General features: G+C 56.8%; 8 protein-coding genes across 8 annotated transcripts; all 8 read right to left on the minus strand.

Moving 5' to 3' along the window:
* Positions 1–956: 956 nt before the first annotated feature.
* Positions 957–2,090, minus strand: JKF63_05888 (uncharacterized protein; the record flags this gene model as incomplete). Its single annotated transcript, XM_067901841.1, has 1 exon — positions 957–2,090. One exon carries the CDS (start codon positions 2,088–2,090, stop codon positions 957–959), a length of 1,134 nt encoding a protein of 377 aa, XP_067757547.1.
* A 1,063-nt stretch (positions 2,091–3,153) lies between these two features.
* JKF63_05889 (uncharacterized protein) lies at positions 3,154–5,766 on the minus strand (the record flags this gene model as incomplete). Its single annotated transcript, XM_067901842.1, has 2 exons — positions 3,154–5,502; positions 5,560–5,766. 2 exons carry the CDS (start codon positions 5,764–5,766, stop codon positions 3,154–3,156), a joined length of 2,556 nt encoding a protein of 851 aa, XP_067757548.1.
* Positions 5,767–6,466: 700 nt separating this feature from the next.
* JKF63_05890 (uncharacterized protein) lies at positions 6,467–7,039 on the minus strand (the record flags this gene model as incomplete). The annotated part of the gene is made up of 1 exon (XM_067901843.1): positions 6,467–7,039. The coding sequence occupies one exon, from the start codon at positions 7,037–7,039 to the stop codon at positions 6,467–6,469; it is 573 nt and encodes a 190-aa protein (XP_067757549.1).
* Positions 7,040–7,803: 764 nt separating this feature from the next.
* On the minus strand, positions 7,804–10,368 carry JKF63_05891 (uncharacterized protein; the record flags this gene model as incomplete). Its single annotated transcript, XM_067901844.1, has 1 exon — positions 7,804–10,368. One exon carries the CDS (start codon positions 10,366–10,368, stop codon positions 7,804–7,806), a length of 2,565 nt encoding a protein of 854 aa, XP_067757550.1.
* Positions 10,369–11,341: 973 nt separating this feature from the next.
* Positions 11,342–12,595, minus strand: JKF63_05892 (uncharacterized protein; the record flags this gene model as incomplete). The annotated part of the gene is made up of 1 exon (XM_067901845.1): positions 11,342–12,595. One exon carries the CDS (start codon positions 12,593–12,595, stop codon positions 11,342–11,344), a length of 1,254 nt encoding a protein of 417 aa, XP_067757551.1.
* A 1,043-nt stretch (positions 12,596–13,638) lies between these two features.
* Positions 13,639–16,488, minus strand: JKF63_05893 (uncharacterized protein; the record flags this gene model as incomplete). The annotated part of the gene is made up of 1 exon (XM_067901846.1): positions 13,639–16,488. One exon carries the CDS (start codon positions 16,486–16,488, stop codon positions 13,639–13,641), a length of 2,850 nt encoding a protein of 949 aa, XP_067757552.1.
* Positions 16,489–17,439: 951 nt separating this feature from the next.
* JKF63_05894 (uncharacterized protein) lies at positions 17,440–18,015 on the minus strand (the record flags this gene model as incomplete). Its single annotated transcript, XM_067901847.1, has 1 exon — positions 17,440–18,015. The coding sequence occupies one exon, from the start codon at positions 18,013–18,015 to the stop codon at positions 17,440–17,442; it is 576 nt and encodes a 191-aa protein (XP_067757553.1).
* A 1,238-nt stretch (positions 18,016–19,253) lies between these two features.
* Positions 19,254–20,039, minus strand: JKF63_05895 (uncharacterized protein; the record flags this gene model as incomplete). Its single annotated transcript, XM_067901848.1, has 1 exon — positions 19,254–20,039. One exon carries the CDS (start codon positions 20,037–20,039, stop codon positions 19,254–19,256), a length of 786 nt encoding a protein of 261 aa, XP_067757554.1.
* Between the last annotated feature and the right edge of the window lie 571 nt (positions 20,040–20,610).

Genomic DNA, 20,610 nt, shown 5'->3' on the forward strand with positions numbered 1-20,610 from the left:
CCCCTCAGACACAGTGAGCTGGTCCGCTGCTCAAGGCTAATCAGGAGATGCGTGACTGTGAAGAAGGATCAGCGGGGCACGCCGAGGGTGATATGGGTCGCACGACAAAGGGAGAGAGAGAATCGCAGGGCGCCAAAGAAACATCTGTTGAACCGGGTCGTGATACCGGTGTAAAATGTGAAAGGAAAAAGGAGGGGACAGAAAGCGGGAACGGCTGCGAGAATGAGTGTGGGACTGACAAAGAAGCGCACAAGACCCAAAATTGTCTGCCCCCCCCCCCCGCCCACCTTTTCTGTGAAAGCAGCAATGGGTGATCCCGCCTTCAGTCCTCGGCACTGATTTTTTTTTTTTGAGGCATGGGGGGTATTCGTCTGTGTAATTGTACAGCGGAGAATACGGGGAAAGTTCGGGTGCAGGGAGAGACGGTTCTCCTCCCCCCCTCGCTTCCTTCCTTCCTTCTCTCCCAGAAAACATGCAGAGAGAGGCGATGAAACGTGAGAAAGTAGAACGTCTGAGAGGGACCTCCGGGATCCTTCGCAGCACGTCCAAACATACACAACGAGAGACGCAAAACCAGACAATGGGATAGCGCATCCGCACGTCTGCAGCGCCCACGCGTACTTCCCCCACCCAGAGATGACCCCCTCTGCAGCTGGGGAGTTCTACTCATCCCCTCCGCACCCCCCCCTCCCCCTCCCCCAAAGAACGACATGACAGACTATTTACATGGCAAAGACGACAAACCATCCGACGCAGCGGCGCATTCACACGAGTGCCCTCCCACCCAAAAAAAAAGCGGCAAAAGCAACAACATCGTGCGAGAAGAGCGCCAGAGCAGAATCGAGAGTCGAGCGCCCGAAGACGGCATTTGGTGGTGTGAGCCGCTCACACTGCAGAGCAATCTCCTCCGCCACTACCGCAGATAGATACAACCAAATTGAGCGATGGTGTCAGGCTCAGTAGTGCATAACCTCAATGGGGTTAGCGGGAGGCCTGCACGCCACTCCGCACAATCGATCACCCACCCGTGGCCCGTGCGGATAGGCTACGTAGAGAAACTCTCTCCAGTCGAGTGTGGTTTCGGCTGTGACACCTAAACGGCGCCGCAGTGCGGCTACGTCGGCGTCGGAAGGCCTACTTCCATACACATGCGTCATGATGTCTGCTATATCTCTACCTAGAACAAAGCCATCACTCAAGGGATCTGAGACGGAGGGATCCATGTTGAACAACACAAAGATTTGCTTCAGTTTCTCTACAGTAGCCTCGTCGTAGGTACTGCCATCGATCAGGAGCAGCACCAGGAACGCTTCGCAAGTGAGACCCTCTGGAGGGGCACGTGCCTTGAGCTTCGCGAAGTGATTGTCGGTAAATAGGCGAGGCTCCCCGGTACGTCCCGACAGACGCGACAGCTCTTCAAGCCCCGTTTCAAGAAGAAAAGCTCCGACACATCCTTCCTGCTGATGCGTCTCGAACAGATGCTTCAAAGACCGGATGTAGACGGCGGCAGGATGCACCGGCGGCGATGGCTTCATTTCTTCACTACGGAAGCGATTGACGGCATTCCGCCGTGTCTGCGCCTCGATAGAGTTCACTATCTTAGTGGATATTGTAGAACCTCGCAGCCCGACATAGATAATGCGCGGGTTGCGCAGGACCAACTCCACGATGCACATGGCGCCGCTCCACGAGATGTACTCGTTGCCAGAGAGATCGACTCGCTCCAAACATGGATGATCCAGAGCCATTTGCACCAGGTGCCAGACTGTTTTGTTATTCAGGTAGCTGTCGCAAAACACGAGCGACTGCAATCGGGGTAGGTGACGGCACAGCTCAATCACCGGCAACGCCCCTTGCGATCCGACGTACGTACGAGAAAAATCCAGCGTGGTCAGCTCACCCCAGCCACCCGCGACGTCAGGGAACATCACAGAGGCAGACGCGAGAGGAGTTGAGCGACATCGATAACAGATGATTGCGTACGCCTCCCGGGGAGAACAATCTGCAAATTCTACTTGCGACCCCGTGACGCTATGCGCCTCAGCGACTTCCGGGTGCGCGTTTTCCTCAACTGCCTCGGACGAGCTCATGAGGGAAAAAAAAGCAAAAAATGTCCCAGAGAATTTGACGTGAGGCCCGGAAGAAGTTGAGGAAGAGCAGGAGAGGGGCGCTCAGCTGGTTGGTTGTTTGTTCGTGCGTGCTGTTGTGCGTGTCTTGTGTGTGTGTGTGTGTGTGTGCACGCCTGTGAAGAACAGCGCGCACCGTAAACTGCAGCTTCTACTCGGTCTGCGCGTGCCGTGTGTGTGAGAGGCGGTCTTACTCTTGGCGGAGCCAAAGCACCCCTTTCCCCACACGGGGAAAAAAAAATAAGAATAAATGAGAGTGAGACTCTGAGATGAATCGAAGTTGCAAAGATGGCACGACTGCAGTGCGTCCTACGCTGCTGTGTCGCATCGCCTCGCCGCTCCTCGCTACCCCCCCCCCTCCTCTCACGCCTACGCTAGCGAGCGGTGAGCGTGTTAAAGCGAACTTTCGATATCTCCAGGAATAAACGCCACACGACTGTAGAGGCCTCGCCATGTGGAGATGACACACCAAGAACGGGCTGTAATCGCCCCACATCCCAATATATACACGTATATACGAAGGAGAGAAGAAGCGATGACCTTGTGTCAACACACTTGCGCGTTGCACGGATGCAACGCACCCTAGTACAGAGTCAGAGTCCAAATGTTCAGTCCTGTCAAAAGACTCCCACGCAGCGCACATCCCTCACAGAACCCGGTACTCGCGACTTGCGACGGCCTTTTTCTAACTTTTCCTGTCCGGGGTCACTGCGCAGAGGCTTCCAGAAAAAAAAAAAAACAATCAAGCGTGGGTGGGGAGGGAGGGCAGGGCGGCGGCGGATACTGTAAGCTGGTGCATGACAACGTTGTATGTCTGTTGGCACTTCTCGACATGTGGCGCTGTTTTTTAGTGTTGTTGTTTTTTTCTCGCAGTTTTCTTCGATCGAGAAGAAGGCAGAGAGGAAAGAGCACCACACTTACACTCATACACACATACACACACACACACGCACACAGTGTACCCCCCCCCCTCACACACACACACACGCACACCTGCAGACAAAGCGAATGGGTGTGACTAAACACCTCAACCTCTTTTCTGTTCATTCTTGACGGTTACCTGCATGAGCATTTGGCTCCGATAGATACGGTCCAGGAGCCAAGTGCGCTCCTGCGGTGCCTCAGTGAACGCCATCAGGGGAGCCAAGCCGTTGCTGAAGCAGAACACAAAGCCGTGCGCTTCCCTCATTGGCGGTCTCACAGGCAGCTCCATCTCGGTGATCACGCTCTTTAGATCGGCAACTGCACACGCACGCAGCTCGCCGGTGCGGCCGCTCAACATGTGTATAGACTGCCCATCCACGCACCAGTTTTGCAGCTCGTACGTTGACGTGGTCTTCAAGAAAACCCAAACACGGACTTGTTTGACCGCCAGCTGGTCTCCTCTTTCCGGTGCGACGCTCTGTGAGCGAGATGCCGACGAGAGCGAGGAGGCGGAGTGCATTGCGGGGCCTCCGAGGTGAGCATCACGCACCGAGCTGCACCACGAGCGAAAGGCAGAGAAGAGCTGCGCAGCCACATCACCCGATTCTGGGCACAGCACGACCAGCAGCGGTGGCGCACCCGTCGTCATCTGGAAAGCAAGGCCGTTGCGCGTGTATGCGGGCGGGGCACCAGTGGCAGTCCTCTCACGGTAGCAACGCGCTACACTTGCAAATGGAATACACAGCGCGGTTCTGAGAGAGCCTACGTGGCACAAAGAGAGAGCGTCTCCGCCTGTGCTCGTGGTAGCCCAGCACCGCTTCCAGCAAGGTACAGCGCGTGGCATAACAGAGCGATGCACCCAAAAGCCTGCAGAGAGGAGACGCGGCTGACGCTGAAGCTGCACCAGCGTCATACGACACGTCTTCACAAACTCAGCCATGCGCTGAACGAGGGACTGCGCATAATTCTCTACCAACACGTTCGATACACTGACGTTGCTTTGCAGCTGCCGCACAGCCCCCTGCATGATACGCTCGCGCATCTCGACAGCCGGCAAGCCAGCCTCCTCCCCCTTCTCCTCGGGGGAGCGCGACGGGTGGACACGCTGCCAACTTACCTCCGCCAGAGACAAGCCTGGGAACAAGACACCCAGCAAGGCGTTGGCCACCTCCAGGCTGACTCTCTCGTATCCGCGGGAGTGAAAGCTTCCGAGGACACGAAAAAAGTCGTAGAACGTGATGTCGAAGAGTGCCATCCGCTTGATGACGCTGTGGAGCGTGGCGCCTATCCTGTCCGTGTCCACAAGTCGGGAACACGTCACCTCACGTTCGCGCGCTGGGTAGGCGGCTTTGGAAGGAACCGACGGCCTTGCGCGCAAACGTGCTTTACTGGCTGAAGACGCTTGCAGAGGCCCTGCCGCGGGAGCGGGAGTGGGGCTGCTGCGTGTCACACCTGGCACCGAAACGCTCTCTGCGCACATCAAGACGGCGGCGCGAGAGCCGCCGCTGGAGGAGCACACCGGCGATAGAGAGAAAGCCGCCTCCAGAGTTGAATCCGGTGACGATGCAGCAGCAGGAGCAGCAAGACCGCTGGCCTCGTGCGTCGGGGCGCGCGCCGCCACTGTAGCCCCAACTGTCTCCGGGAGTGCCGCTGGAGAAACAGAAGCCTCCGATCCTTCACATTGTACCACGCCCCCCTCCTTTCTCGCATGCACTGAATTCTCGGCCTGAGGTGAGGAAGACGCTGCTGCCATCAAGCGCGCTGAGAGCGCCGCAGTCTTCTCATCCTCCTGGGGCGTGGCCACCACCGTTAGGGGTGCACTGGATGTGACCGTCCGCAGGGGATCATCTGCGCTGTGTATCACGGTTGTCGCTGTACGCACCATTGCCTCAGTTGTTGCACCAGGGATCGTAGTAAGGGTATCGGCTACTGAGGCGACGGGTCCAGGACTGTATCTGACGACGCCCTCCTCTATGACCTCCTCCCCTCCCCCCAGGTAGCTCTGGGGCTGGACTTCCGCAGGGTTTACCCGCTCTGGCGCATGCGCCTCGTGAATGCTCAGCAGTTGCGCCTTGTTCTCCTCAGAGCCTGAGCCGTCGTTGGTACGCCCCTGGTTGTCGTCGAGGGGACCCGCCTCTGCGGCGATTGCCGTGGCCGGTAGCGACGCCTCCTCGGTGGAGTCCGCTACTGCTGCTGCGGGATGCGTTTTTGTGAGTTTTCTCTCCAAAGCGCGCAGGTACGCCTCTTCTTGCCCCGTGTACTTGCGGAGCTGCGCATCGACACGGTCCAGCTTAGAAGGGTTGTACCGGCGGTAGAGGTTGATGGCTCGCGTGCGATAGTCCTCTGCAGCCGACGATAGAGTGGCGTCCGAGGACGGCGGTAGTAAGGGCTGCGTGTCGCTGCCGTTACTCATGCGCGGCAAAGAAAAATGCAGTGGTGGAGCAATAGAAGACTTGGAGCACAGAGGCGAGGTAGACGACTGCCCCGCCGGGCCGATCCCATACCGATCCGCGGAAGCTTGATCGGGAGCCTCCTCGCCTCCTGATGGCATGCCCTCATAAAACTTTCGCCTCAAAGTTCTCACTAGTGCCTCCTCACGTCCCACAAACCGCTTCAGAGTCTCATCCACTCGCGACACCTTGCCGGGGTCGTGCTTCTCGTACAACTCTATGATTGCTTGGCGATACTCTTGGTGAGACGAGGGGACAGCAGACATGTGGACAGATGTGTGCAGAGGAGCGCCGATCACGGTGCGATTTGAGCATATCAACTACTTTTGTTTCTTGCGTGCAATCGAAGTGTCACGTAGGGCAGTGCGCAACAAACAAATTTCACTCGAAAATAAATGCGGCAACAGCGCAGTGCGAACAGGGCGGCGTGTGTGTGTGTGTGTGTGTGGGGAGGGGCTAACCAAAGAGCATAACGACCACACAGTAAAGACGTGCCGCAGAAATTGCCGGCAAGACGATAGAGAATATCAACCCGGTCTAACGTGACTGAGAGCGTCAAAAAGAGGGAGGGGGGCTATCGGTGTCGATGAGCAAAGAAAAGGAAGCGATAAATGAGGTCTTCGAGTGGTGGTGAGAGCGACTTTGTCTGTTATGGGTGCGGTGTGTCTCTGTCACAAACTCTTACTTGCACGCACGACACCGCCGCACCGCCTTTCTCTACTTTAGCGATCGCAACTTCAGCGGAGTACGTGCGGAGTGGTCGGTGCAAACTGAGAGGGGAAAGAGAGAGGGGGGGGGCAGACCTAACTCTGCAACCTCCTCCCCCGCTCCTATCCGTGCTCCCTCAACGGTCTTAGTGCTGTTGAGCTATTATCGTTGCATAGCAACACGTATTAGAAGTGCTGACATACAGACACACGCGCACACGCGCCGTGAAGCGCATTGACAAAAAAAAGTCCAGACCATTCAACTCACTGATTCGCGCAGCGGGTGCCGACCTGCTCCAATCACTGCGGCGATAAGGGCATCCACGTCCTCCTCCCTCTTCGACTCCGCCGAAAGATGTCGCCACTCCGTAGCGGCTGCTTGAAAGCCCTTTGTGCTAAAGACCTTTGAAAACTGCTTCACAAACAAGCTGTACTTGCTGGGGGTTCTGTGCACCTCCATCTTTGCATCTCGACGCCTCCCGAACTTCTGCGAGGATACTGAGGATACACGAGGCTCAGAGTACATCGCCACCTGCGACTCGGCATCGGCCTGCCTTGAAACAGCTTGGAGGGCACCCACCTCGTAAGTGCCGCCCTGCTCGACGACAAAGCGCCCCTCCGCGTCCACCGCACAGATAGTAAAACTCGTTAAGCGCTCCGGCAGGTCGTCGGGCACATCCGTTGACGAGAAGGGCGATGTCGCTAGTGGTGTCTGTGAGTGCAGCAGCACCGTGTGTGACCCGTAGTGTGTCTTCACATCATACATGCCATCGTCTAACCGACAAGTGGTGCCGTTGACCTCACATATTACGGGCGAACCCTTCTGCTCCATGCCGCGCTCTGTGTAGCCGCGGGTGTGTGTGTGGGGGGGGGGGGGCGTGTGAGTCAGCGGATTGCGTAAAAGGGGGGAGAACCAAATGAAAAAAGAATGCAGACGAAAAGATGAGCAAGTAAAGAGATCGTGCGAGCCCAGAAGAGAGCCTCGGGAGGGCGGTGCGAGGGAGCTCAGAGGAAATGGAAAAGATTTGGAGAGCAAGAGAGAGCGAGAGAGGGATAGAGAAAAAGACAAGCGACCCAGTGGCAATGGGGAATGAGGCGACAAACGCAGCACAAAGCAAGCGTGAGAGTGCGAAAAGTCACGTTTGGGCGTGCCACCCACTTGTGCGTGTGGAGAACGAGTAAAGGGAAGCCCTCATCGCTCTGTCGTGTAAGAAGAAGCGTGAACAGGTGTGAGAGGGTGAAGTTCGCGTTTGTATCAAAACAGGTGCCAAGCAGGACAGCCGCCAAAAGCGGCCTGTAGTCGAAGTTTGCCGTCCACCACCACCACCAACACTCCACCCTGATCCCCGGAGTCTTCTATGCGCTCTAATGTGTTGCTGTCACGTTTGAGCATGTAGGTGCGTGCACCAAAACACAGCGCTTACACACACACAGAGACGCAGGTATATATATATATATAATGATGAAGGGATGAAGTGCCTCCGCTTGCACTTTCTCTGCGATGCATCGTTGCCCTCTCCCTCTTCCCCTCCTCTCACGTGCACAAATGCACGAGCGAACGCGAACGCGCCCACACCAGTGACTTCACCTCGTCGACTAGACTATTCCCTCCGCTGGTGTCTCGCCCTCCTCGCGCAGTGCGTGCAGTAGCTCCGGCGTCGGGTCCACCTTCACGCACACAAGGGCCGCGATAAGGTACGCCTTCTGCACTGGCGACCATGTTACACCGGTGGACCTGAGCAGTGAAGAGCCCTTTGCCTGAACCGCTGCTGCCAAGGCAGACGTCCTCTGCATGTCAGCTACGGCCTGATCGCACAACGTAACAGCACCGGCGATCAGCTCCTCGGCTGTCCCGCACGCTGGAATCGCCTGCTGAATGAGGACGTCCAGGAGGGTGCTCAGGATCGTGGTGGCCGTCGCAGTGGTGGATGCGTCCTTGCCGCGTGGCAATGTCCTGGCAAGCTCTACAAGTCTACTCAGCGCACAAACTGGCAGCTTTACAGTGCTCAGAAAAGATGCTGTTTGTCCAAGACGGCGAGTGATGAGCATCATGAACGCGTCCTCCAGCGCTGCTGCGCTCATTCGACGTTCTTCCAAGCACCGCACCAGTAGCTCTGACTGGAGAGCAGACAATGCTCGCGGCGGCTCTCGAGTCAGCAACCGAAGATACAAGTCCAGGACGGCGTCAGAGACGCGCACACGCGAAGGCGCCTGCCACACCGCCAGCGAACGGGGTAAGGTGCTCGTGAGATACTGAACGAGGTCTGGGAGCATGCCCGAGGCACGGGTTATCTGCGTCTCCAGCTGGGACAAGAGAAACGGCTTCAGCGGCTGCACGTGTGGGGCAACGACCGCAGGCGCCTCGTCCACGGCAGAAAGTAGCCTCAGCGTGGTCGGGACGGTAAGAGCTGCGGATGAGCCCACGAGGTCTCGTACACACTCGCTAAGCAGCACAAAGACGGTTGCATTGGCCAATCCCGCTGCGGCGCAGTAGTTTAGCAAGTGAGACCTCCTATAGTGCCTGGCGGCAACCACCACCTCGGCGCACCTCGCATTGCGCTCTCGGTTGTTGAGCCAGTAGCGCCGTGGGTGCGTGGTGGCGCTGAGGTGCTGCTCAAAGGCACCGAGGGTGGCGCCCAGCACCTCTGGGACATCACAAGTCGGGACATCGCCAGCCGCGATCACTGCCCTCAAGTAGGCGGCAATGCAGTGCCAGCCCAACAGCTCCTCACCACTTACAAAATGGAAATCGCGGGCCGAGTCTTTGGATGCGTCAGAGAAAACTTTTACAATGGCAGCCCAGACAACCTCCGCAGACTCTGCAGAGTCAGCAGTGCCGCTTGAGGGCGGCTGACTTTCGAGTGCCGGCCTAGAACACACACTGTAATGCTCCACGCAAAGCGCCTCAAGTGCGTGGCGCGGCGAGGGCACTACCCCTTTTCGCAAACCGAGGATCAGTTGCCGTAGTGCATGCTGACGCGCCTTGCGGAGCAACACTGAGGTCTCTGAGTGCTCAGCTGGCAGAGGGACTCGAGCGGAGGGCCTCTCCACTGCTAAATCCGCCAAGCTCAACGCAACAGTCTCGCAGCGTGGCTGTGTAAAGTCCAGCAGTTGTAGGCAAAGTCGATCTGACAAAGAACCGCGCAGAGTGAGATGTGCCACAACCAGGCGCATCTCTTTGGTGGCCTCCTCACTCTTCTCAAAAAGAATGATGAGCAACCGCACCAAGGACTCGTCGGTAAGTGCATGCGTGGTACACTGAAGAAGCTCCGATGTCAAGTCCCTGCCTCCTGCTCGGGAGGAGGCACAGGAGACAGAATTACTTGAGCCTCTGTGGCGGGGACTACGCGTACGCCACCCTCCGCCAGCACGCCGATCCCCACCGAGTGAAATACACTCGGTCGATTCCATGCCCTCTACGTGTGCGACGCGTAGCAGCTCCGCTTGCGACTCACACAGATGCAAAGGCTGGAGCAGTAATGCCTGGGTCACAGTGAGGCGGCTCACGCGGTTCATGCTCGAGAACAGCAGCGCGGCTTTCCTGCAGAGGGAGCCCCACAATGGCAGCTGACTCTCACACAACTGCAGCGTCGCAATGCTCCATAGGGCTGCCGCCACATCCTGCGCCGCTAGCTGTGCCTCACATTGGCGCAGCCGGACGAGGCAGTCTGTAACTAGGGGTAGCTCAGCCTGCGAAGGGCACGCCTTTGCGAATGCGTGCACCGTCGCAACCAAAATGTTAGGCTTCCATGTCTGCAGCACCACCGGATCGACATGCTCCCCCAAAAGCTGTGCCAAGGCGGTACACTTATCTTCCTGCCAGAACCCGGCGGCGGAGCGAAGGATTACGAGCAGCACGACGCAGACGTCCGCCGGGATATGGGCCCTATATGGCAAGAAAGTAAGCGTGTCGAGAGTGGCGTTGGCACACTCGCGTAGGCACCGCAAGAGGTGCGCACCAGCGGCGCCGCTGCCGCACAAACGCGTGAGCACAATGAGAGAACGGGTGCAGCTCACGAGGTCCGACAGATCTGGCGACGTGGACGAAACCAAAGACGGCGGCGGCGGCGACGAGGGAAAAGCATGTGGACGTGGCGCCTTGTTGCGGGCGAAGAGCCGCACAGCCTGAGACGCCACTTTGCCCAACACGGATGGCACCATGCGCCCGCGGGGAAAGAAGGCAAAAGAGTGAACCTCGGAAAGAACGACTGAAGAACAAAAAAGAGAGGGTAAATGACGCCCATAGAATGAAAAAAAGCGTTCCTACCCATGAAGTGTGTCCCTCCGTACTTTGCGAGTGTCTGAGCAGAGAGCTGTCTCGCAGCCACACACCCCCGAGGAGGACAAGCCGATGATGGGCGAAGCAGACCACTTGAGTCGCACACAAGTGCCTTCCCCCAGGTAGTGTGTGGTGAATAGTCCCTGCGTGGGGTAAACTCCAGACGCATCCACATAAATGTACGTATGTAAATATATATATATATGTGTATATGTATATAAAGAGAGAGCGAAGAACCACAGAAATGAAGAAGCTGTAAGCAGACAGCCATGCGGGTACACCCATGGCGAAGAAGAGAGCAAAGAAGCGCCACATCAACCATCCCCCCTCCCTCCCCCTCCCCCCGCTCCTTTTCTTACGCTGAGCAGGTTTCAGAATAGTGGTTCCAAGGGAAATACACGCCAGTAGACGCATGCGCTCTTGCGCACCGCTGAGGCGTCGAGGACGTGCCCGCACACGCACACACACACACACACACCGGTATGCATGGAAAAAGAAAAGGCTGAAGGAATTCAAGTCGAGTAATGCGATGTGGGGTGGATAAGAGGAGAAACATAACTGCACTGGACCTAAAGCGCAGTCTCGCGTGCTTGCGTGTTGATAGACAACAAACAAAAAAAAACAATCGCAGAATTGATTGTGCTCTCTCGTTAGTGTGTAGCAGACAAAAGGAATAGCAGTCTTCTTTCTGTGTTATCAGTAAAAAAACACGATTGGTATACCGTCTGCGCCTCAAACGAACAAACCAATCCGTTTCGCAGCGAGCAGAAATGTCGACGGTGCCAACAAAAGTTCCGAAGAGAACGTCTATGTGTGTGGGCGGGTGGGGGGGCCGCTGAAGCAGAGAGGTGCGCGTTAACCCCCATAGTACTCATCGAGTGCACATTGGGCGCCCAATGTCAACGAAATTTTTTTTCGTAGCGAAGGCGTCTCACCGCGCCCCCTGGCAGCAGTCCCAAGCCACCGCGCCGATGTGAGACGCAGCGTGAGCTGGCTAGAATATCCGAGCGGGAGTTGAAACAAGTCGGCCGGGCAGCACCCGTAGTAGGGAGGATTCTCTAAAGGGACCTCGCCGGCCACAATGAACAACGAGGCCCTCGCACAAGTGTAGGCACAGCCGCTGCGAGCGGAGGGACTAAAGGCACCTGCAACCTTCACCCTGCACCAAGTCGGCAGCCCATCCTGGACACGGATGCGCCAGAGATCGCCATAGTAAAGGGGAACACCCACCTGATTTGCGTCCCCACCGAAAAGGTAGAGGTAGCCATCGTGCACGCCAACTGACGCAGCGTACCGGGGAGCGGGGCGCGGTGTGCACGGATGCAGACTCACCGATCGCCACGTGTTGAGCACCATGTTGTACTCGTAGAGGGAGTTCACGTACTCGCAGTTGAAAAAGAGGTTCTGCTCATCCCACTCCCCCTCCACAGACCGGTACCCGCCGAAGAGGTAGATGGAATCCCCTGACACAGCAGAGCTGCAGCCACACAATGAAGGCATTGCGGCAGGCTCGGCAGTCGTATCGACGTCTTGCAAGAGGATCGGTGAGAGATAGTGCCAGTCCCTAGTGTGGAGGTCGAGGTACAACACCGGCGTCTCTCTTGGTGCCGGGGGAACACCCATAAGAACATACATGCGATCGTTGTTCACGTGCGCGCAGTGAAGAGTACGCGCGCCAGGGCCCTCTGCGCCTGCTGGGGTGCACTGCAGCACCGACCACCTCCATCTGATGAGGTCAAGTTCTAGGACGTCATCGTACAAAACAGGTCTGGACATGCTCTGCCCACCATACACAATCATCTTGTCCCTGTGGATAACGGAAGAGTGGCACAGTCGTGGGGCAACCATGTCACTGTTCCCAGTGGCCTTAAACGACCAGCCGCGTCTCTCCAAATCGTATACGAACACGTCATTCGTAAAGAACGTGAGCGATCCGCCGCCAAACATGATGAGATAACGCTCCTGGTAGTTCACAAGCGACTTGCAGCACCCCTTCGGTGGTGTCAGAAACCGCTTGGTGAATACACGGCTGGTGGAACTACTGGACACCCAGCCAAACGGAAGGCAAACCTCCCAGCTTCTGTCGCCCACACCACCCGAGGGAAGCATGACAGCATGTAAAGCGAGTGGAGGAGGGGGGGCAGGGGAAAAAAAATGGGAAAACACTGCCAAGAATCAGCATGCGACTACCCACACATACACGCACACCGTCACCACCACTTTTCTCCACCCCTTTTTTTGTCTCACCTCTTCACTCGCCGCTGACTTGATGACGGTGCGAATGGGCGTGCGAGAACGTTCGTGGGCGGAGGGTGGCAAAAAGCGCTCCAGAAATGAGATACAGAGGGAGCACAGAGCCTATTCAGGAGAAAATGGTCAACATGAACGGAGGGGAGCTTTGCCTCCCCGAGTTGCCCCTTTACGGCACGTCTCGCTGATCTGCGTCCGAGTGGCACAAAAATTACACGAGGGTCTTTGCAGGCGCTGTGAGCCTCTGAGGGAGAGGGAGAGGGAGAGGGAGAAAGAGAGGGGGGGAATCGAACAGGAATGGGGAATGGGTGTTGGTCATGTAGAAAAACGCAGAAATAGCAAAAAAAAGAAAAGAAACGCTCACCCATTACACAGCCACAGTATTTGTTTGTGCGTGTGTGTGTGTGTGTGTGTATATCGTTGAGACCGGGAAAGTTTAAAAAAAAAATAGAACAAAAAGGAGAACAGAAATGAGAGAGAAAGTGCCATACAAATACGCATAACTCGAACGCCCCCTCCTCCCCCCCCCCCAAAGGCGCTCGGCTTCGATGGGGACTCCGCGTCTCTGGCCGCCCCTCTCTGGCAGCTGGATTGCAACGGCCTGAGTTGCACCTTTCTCGGCTGCCGTGGCGTGAGAGACCCGTGCAGATCAGAGCGAGCCCTGGGGATGCGGCACAAGCATCAAGTTTTCTTTGCTGTTGACTTTGTGAACATCACAGTTTCTTGGAAACACTCAAAGGGCCCGTGGCTGTCGCGCGCATTCCCTCGAACACGCGACCGTGAAGGTGGTGTGCACCTCAAAACTGAAGTAGACTAGCAGGTGGAGAACGTAGGGAGGGGGCCGACAATCGAAGGCCACCCCACGCAGCGTTACTCATCTCTCCACTCCATCCGCATTATTTTCAGATATTTCGCAGCACCTCCAGTCGCTCGTAGTCGTCGTGTGCGGAATGCAGCTGTGCCAACCATGGTGGCGCGCTCGTGGAGAGTCTCGACACAGCACTGACGCAGCGGCTCCACATCGCCAGCTGTTCCAAAACCTCCTGCTTCAACTGCACATCGCCTTCAGCGTCGTTGTCCTCACGGCCCTCATCTGCTTCCCCGTCGCCGAGCGCTGAGGAAGATAGGTGCTCCTGCCAGCGAGCGACGCAAGAAACAAGCGTCTCGGTCAGACTCAGCGCTGGCACATGACCGCCCTCGCAAAGCATCCGCCCGCATTCAGCCAGTGTGCGCACACGCCGTGCCCCATCGTGGGCTGTGAAAGAGGGGTGTGTCTGCAACAGCCACTGTACCAGATCATGCAGAGACGGCGCGGTTCCCGGCGACGCGGCGATTGGGCGAACAAAGCGTGCATCCAATGCAGCGACAAGCTCGCGCGTCGATGTGTCGTGGCTTTGCGGCTGAGAAAAGAAGCGGGTGATACCTGCCAGCAGCAGTGCAGGCTGCATCTCAGCTGGCACTGCAAGCGATAAATCTAAAAAGTACATGAGCAGCTCGGGATGCTGGGCATGCCAGGAGTCCAAGAGCGTTGCGAGTGCATCACCTGCCCACTCTCCCGCCTCGCATTGGGACCGAGAACGCTCTGCAAGACCGCAACACACCCGGCACTGAATGGACTCTGCCTCTTCCGCAGACAGCTTCGCTACACAATGGAGAATGTGTGCAAGCGTCTCGAGTGTGCTCAGAGACGGAGTGGACGCGCCACCGGTAGCGAAGAGAACCGCCTGCGTGTACGCGTCTTGGTGTTTGAGGAGATCAGCTACAGTGTGAGGCAATGCAGCCACCCTGGCATCCAGCAACCTCGCGAGCTCATCAACGGCGGTGTGGCGCGATGACTCGGAGACCGCTGCGTCAGACGCCAAGGTTGCACACCGCCAAAGAGTCGCAATCAATGGTGTGCTGCGGTCACGCAGGCGCGCTGCGCCGTCTGACCCCAGGCGCTCTGCAATCGTCAACAACACGGTCGCGGACGCCCTCGCCACATCCATTACGGCGGTGATACTACCATTCGCGCTGCCATCGCACCATAGATCCCCGCGCTCCTGGTACGTGGCGAGTGCATATAGTAGTGTGTCCATCGCACGCACGGCGACAGATTCCGTCGCCCACCCCGCGGCTGAAGCTGAGGAGACGTGACGCGTGACGCAGCATGGGAGCAAAGTGGACTGCACCAATAGAGATCCGGGTTGAACCGATTCCAGCCAAGTGAGCGTTAAGCCTGGGTCTCCCATGACCAACACGAGTTGCTGACCCGACTCAGAGACCGCTGCGTTGATCTCATCAACGCCCATTGCGCCGAGGAGAGCCGTCAGACGCTCGTAGGTGGTAAAGACAGAGAGCGGGACATCACTGTGAGCGACTTCGTAGTCCTCAGTATCACCGTCGGCGACCCGTCGAGCCACGTACGCCGCGATACAATCCCACTCTTCGTTCGTAAAACCGCTGTGCGTAAGGCGAGCTGCCAACGCTCTCGTGCACCCGTGCAAAAACGGCCTTAGCTGGGCGACTGCGGATGACTTTTCTGCGTTGGCCGCCTGCGTCTCTTCGACAAAGACCGCGAAGTCGTCCGGGTCATCGTCAGGCCCCATCTCAGGAAGAGGTGCCGGCTGCAGCGTCTGTGTCAAGGCGCTGATGCCCTCACAAACATGGCACACCGCAGTCGCTGGGGCCGCAGGAGACTGAAGGATCTGCGCCAGTCGATCGGCCACAGAGGAGAAAAGCCCAAATAGTGTCGTGTCGCTGGGCTGTTGAGTTGCGATGGCCTGTGTGGACGCCTCAAACGCAGCGGAGATGACATGACTGATCATCTCCCAGTCCACTGTGGAAGAGGACGATGCCGGAATGGGATGTAGTACTAGCGGCAGTGCACTCGACAGGAGAGCCTGGGCGGGTGCGTTGATGGTGGTTTGGCAACGCAATACGTTGCATACCAGGCGCAACACTTCCTCCGGACACGTCACCGAAGGAGACACCGCAGAGGCAGCAGCACTAAGGCAGCGCAAGCAGTACTGCCAGACGGTGCTTGCGGGCAGCGCCTCCCAAAATGTTGCGGCAACCTCCTGCGGCTCACCGTTCATCACCTCCAACAGAAATCGAACGGCAGAATCAGTGACACGCACGAGCAGCGACAAGTCCACCTCCTCCGTAAGCGGAGACTCGAGTGAGATGAACAAGCGCTCCTGCAGTTGACGACGCTGCGTGGCACGCCTTATAGAGCCGATTGCAACACGGCGATCGGCCAAGAGATCAATGACCGCAGCGAAGGTCTGCAGAGCCACGCGGCTCTCTTCTACGGACGCAGCATCACCGCCGCGTATCCAAGCGTGTAGTCGTTCAGCCAAATCATCTTCCAGCACGATGAGCAGACAGGCCACACATTGCGTGAGCTGCCGGTATGCGGCCTCAATTGAAACACTCCGAAGGGCCTTCACATAGAGCTCCAGCAACTCCTCCAGGCCGGCCGGTCGGCGATCTAGAGGCTGTGCAAGGCGATCCAGTATCACCTGTACACAGAAGTGCCGATTTAGGATACTCACATAAACGACGACCCCAGGGAACGCACGGCCCTCGCGCTCCTCCAGTGCCCACCGCAGCAGCTGCGGAGCAATCGTGTGGGCCGCCAGTGTACCACCAGTGTCCAAAGAGTGGTCAATGGCGTGCACCAACTCCTGGTTTGAGGCGGCGTCACCGTGGGTGGCGAAGTGGACAACGGCTGCCACCGCCGCAGCGGCGTCCGCGTCGTGATTACGCATCGATGTAAGCGAGAATGTTTATAAGATTAAAGACACCTCCCGCCAATGAGCAAAAAATAAAATAGAGAGCCTGAGAACGCAATGTGAAAAACACGAAGCAGAAATGGGGGTGAGAAAACGCGAGGGGGATGAGCGCTGCTGTTGCAATGGCGGCATGGGCAGACACGCAAGCGAGCCTCGGGGCGGTGCTGAACGTCGCCGAGTGCGGAGACAGCGACCTTTGACCTCGAAAAGCTCGAGATTGAAAGTGGAGGGAAGAGACAAAGAAAAAAAGGAAGTCAGTGGCCCCTGTCTGTCGAGAAGATGACCAAGTTGAGAAGACACCCCCACCCTCATGGAGCCATGACGTGTTTGGGAATCTTTGCCCACGGAACATCATGCAGGGTGGGGTGGCAACACGCACACCAAGAATGCGAGAAGAAACGGGGGTGTGGAGGGGAAAAAAAAAAGAGAGGGCGCACGGGAGGGGGAGACCTGTGGGAATGCGCGACAGCGCTGACCAGTCCTGACATGTAGATCACACTGAGAAGAGTGCACGCGGCAGTATCTTTGATTGGATGCCTGTGTAGTTGTGAATAGTATTAGGAAGAGAACATATGAAGCACAGGGGGAAAAAGAAGGGGGGAGAGAGAGAGAGATGAAAGGCGGCTGACCCCCCTTTCCGTGTGGTCCGATTTGGGGTGAACGAAAAGTCGGAAAAATCCCCTACGCAAAAAAAAAAGGAAGGCAACACGTGCAAATCTTAAATACCACCACGCACAACCGCTGCACAGCAAAACAAGAGAACCCTTACCGGTTTCTATAGAGAGAAGACCTGACCTCCCTCCCATCACTTGATTCACCTCCCTTTCAGTGTGACCTCACATTAGTCCGTGGTGCATATCACCGTCGTCTTGACCGTTTCCTTCATGACCCACCGCCCCCCTCCCCGCCCGCCCCCCATGGGTATGCTTAAATCCCGTCCAGACGGCGCTTCACAGCAGCCTTGCGCTTACTGTACACACTCTCTAGCACCGACAAGCCCACCATCTCGTCTATCGCCTCCAGCTCCTCCCTTCGCGCAGCCAGGCTGTCAGAGTAGCCGCGATCGGGTGAGTAGTTAGGGCGTAGGTCCTCTGGATAGTAGTAGCTGAATACAAGAGAATGCGCGGCCAGATAACCCAGTACAGCGCAGAAGATAGCCCAGTAGTACTCCCTTGTTTCGGAACCGGCCTTGCCTTCGCGGTCGCGTTGGGCCGCCTCCTCCTCCGCCCTTGCTGCCTGCTCATATTGCCCACGCTCCGTAAGCTTTCGCTTACGATACGCCAGCTCGTCGCGGCTGCTGCGATGTGTGAGGGGGTGATCGGTGAGCGTGTTGCTATGCATCGAGTCTACGTAAAGAGACGTGGGGGACTGTCGCATCTCAAAGATTGCGTTCGTGCGTGCATCTAAGGGGGGAGCATTGGCAGAGGAAGAGCTGCCAGCGGCGCTCTTGGCGCTGCTCAGTCCTGCGGCTGCTTTGGCGCAGAGAGCAGTACACCGACGCATACCTTCGCTGATGGCCGACGCGGGGGGGAAGAGGGGGCTGAAGGACACGCTAGTGATGTATATATATATATATATATGTTTTTTCCTCTTGAATTCTCAGAGTAGTTCGGCTACACACGCCTGCCGCGCAGCAGGCTGACACGACGGCGGCTCAAATGGGGAGAATGAGCAGAAATTCACCAGGAAGCGCTGGGTGAGAAAAGAAGAGAGATTGTATGGAGACAGGGGCAACACGGCGAGGAAGCCTCTTCACCTTCGTTTGAGCAACAATTCTTGGGGGGGGGGGGGGTCGCCCGTTTATTTTCGCTTGACGGAGGCGTACTTCTCTCACACAGGCTGGGCTCAGGCACAGATCGAGCACAACAACCCCAGACGCAGAGAACCAAAATACAAAAGAGATGAATAAGCATCAGGGGTGGGTGGGGGGGCATCAACGAGGAATGGCTTGTGTGAGTGTATGAGGGAGGTGAGAAAGCAAAAGACCTCGCCAGAAGTCCTACACACATGATAACACTATATGAACGTGATGCTGTTAGGTCGAAGTAGCAGCAGCAGGAGGGCGCCTGCACGCATACGCGGCAGATGTGGAACAGGAATGAGCAAGATAGAGTGAGCGGGGTTAGGCGGGCAACCCAATCGAAGTCTGGACAGTAACGATCGCTTTCCTCTTTTTCTCCCTCCTCCTCCTCCTCTTCCCCCTCCCCCTGCGTTGCACTCCTCCCGTTCTTTCAGGTGCGCCTCACGGGCGGCTACCGCCAACGTGCCTACCTGAACACACGTGAGTGCCCAAAACATAAGTCCTTACACATCCCATTGCATATATGCTGTCGTACCGGGTGTGTGTTCATAGATTTCGATCAACCTGAGTGACTTTACAGACTGTGTCAATAGACCCCCTCCCTCCCTCCCCACACAAAACAAAAAGACAAAGGGAAGACGTCCAAGAAGGGTAAAGAGGAGGCACAACACACACACACACACACAACATTGCATTATCGCTTCGAGAGAAAACGAGGGAGACACGAGAATTTTCACCAGAAGAGTAAACATCTCTCACGGGGAACGCCCACACACACACACGCCCACACACACAGAGTGAGGAGCAAAAAGAAAAGAGTTCAGCGGGAGGTTTTTAAAAAGTTGTGCAGCCACGGAGACTCAACGAAATGGCCCTACTCGCACGGCCTCATGTCTCTCTGCCTTGAACATTAACTTTCCTAGGGTCTGTACGCTTCACCTCAGCCCTTCAGGTTCTGAAGGAGAGACATGACGATTGGAAGGACAAAGTACATCCAGTACTTCTGCAAGAAGGAGCGGTCGTCCACAGGAACCACCTCCTCCACAATCTCCCCTTCTGCGTTGCGAACTTGACGCTTCTCAGTCTTGGGCTTTTTTTTGTTCTTTTCCGAGTCCTCCGCCTCCACCAGAGCGGTGAGGTCCTCGTAGCGAACCTTCCGCGCCACCTTTAGTGGGTGCACAAGACCCACTTTGGTTTTCAAAAGAACCGTTGGGAAAAGTTTTTGCACAACACTGCGATCGCACTCATCGCCGTTCTGCATCTTCGAGTGGAAGATATTTACCTCGCTGCTTACTTGCAGACCCAGGAGAGAGGTGTTGGGGCCCGGTACAACCTTGATGTTCTCATTGAGCACTACCGTCTTGCTGTCGATCGCATCGAAGCCGCGAATCAGCGAGCATGGCGTGACCGAGACCGTCGTGGCGTGTTGAGGTGCCGGCATACCCGCCTGGTACGCGTATGCCCGGTAAAACACGAGGTCAGCCGTGGAGAAGTGGTCGCGTTCCTCCATGCTGAGTGTCGACTCATCACCCAGCTGTGTGGAGATGCGAGCGACTGCCTGAGAGGAGAGCCGTGAAATGGTGAACGATCCAAGCTTGACCCACTCACCATCACTGCCGACGCGACGCTCCAGCACATAGGACTGCGACGCCGCGTGCGCTGAGATGGCGCACACCACTGTGAGCACAGTCAACAACAGCGATACCGTCTTCCACAATGATGCCATGGCTTTTCGGGAAGAGGAGGAGAAAAGGGGGGTGGCAAAGAGGTGGTGTGGACAGGTTACTTGTGATGAGGGGGGCGAGGAGCGGAGCGGGGCGCAAAACTAAAAGAATCCAAGAGTGAGTGCACGTGAATGTGTGTAGGAAAAAAGGAAGCGAGACAGCGCCCAACACCGCTTGCACCATGCACACGTCTGCGTATATGTATATATATGTGTATAGAAAGGCAGGGGCTTCATGCAGTCGTGGACGTGTAGCAGAGGGAGAGGGAAGGGGCGGCGGTAGGAATAGAGAGACGCACAAGAAAAACGGAAGAAATCACCACAAGAGACAGAAAGAAGAAGCAAAGAAGAGGACATGAATCGATAGTAGCGAGGTGGAGTGACGAGTCCGATGCGCAATCACCACCACCAGCCTTCTAAGTTTCCTAGCATGAGGCAGCGGGGGCGGGGCGGGGCGGGGGGGATCATATTAGATGCTCCATAACGACTGTTTTGTTTCAATCATGACGCTCTGCAGAGTAGCACATCCCCCTTTCTCCCTCCCCAACTGCCTTCGAAAAACAGATGAGAGCTC

The sequence above is a fragment of the Porcisia hertigi genome, chromosome 20 (genome assembly GCF_017918235.1).
Source record: "Porcisia hertigi strain C119 chromosome 20, whole genome shotgun sequence".
Lineage (NCBI taxonomy): Eukaryota > Euglenozoa > Kinetoplastea > Trypanosomatida > Trypanosomatidae > Porcisia > Porcisia hertigi.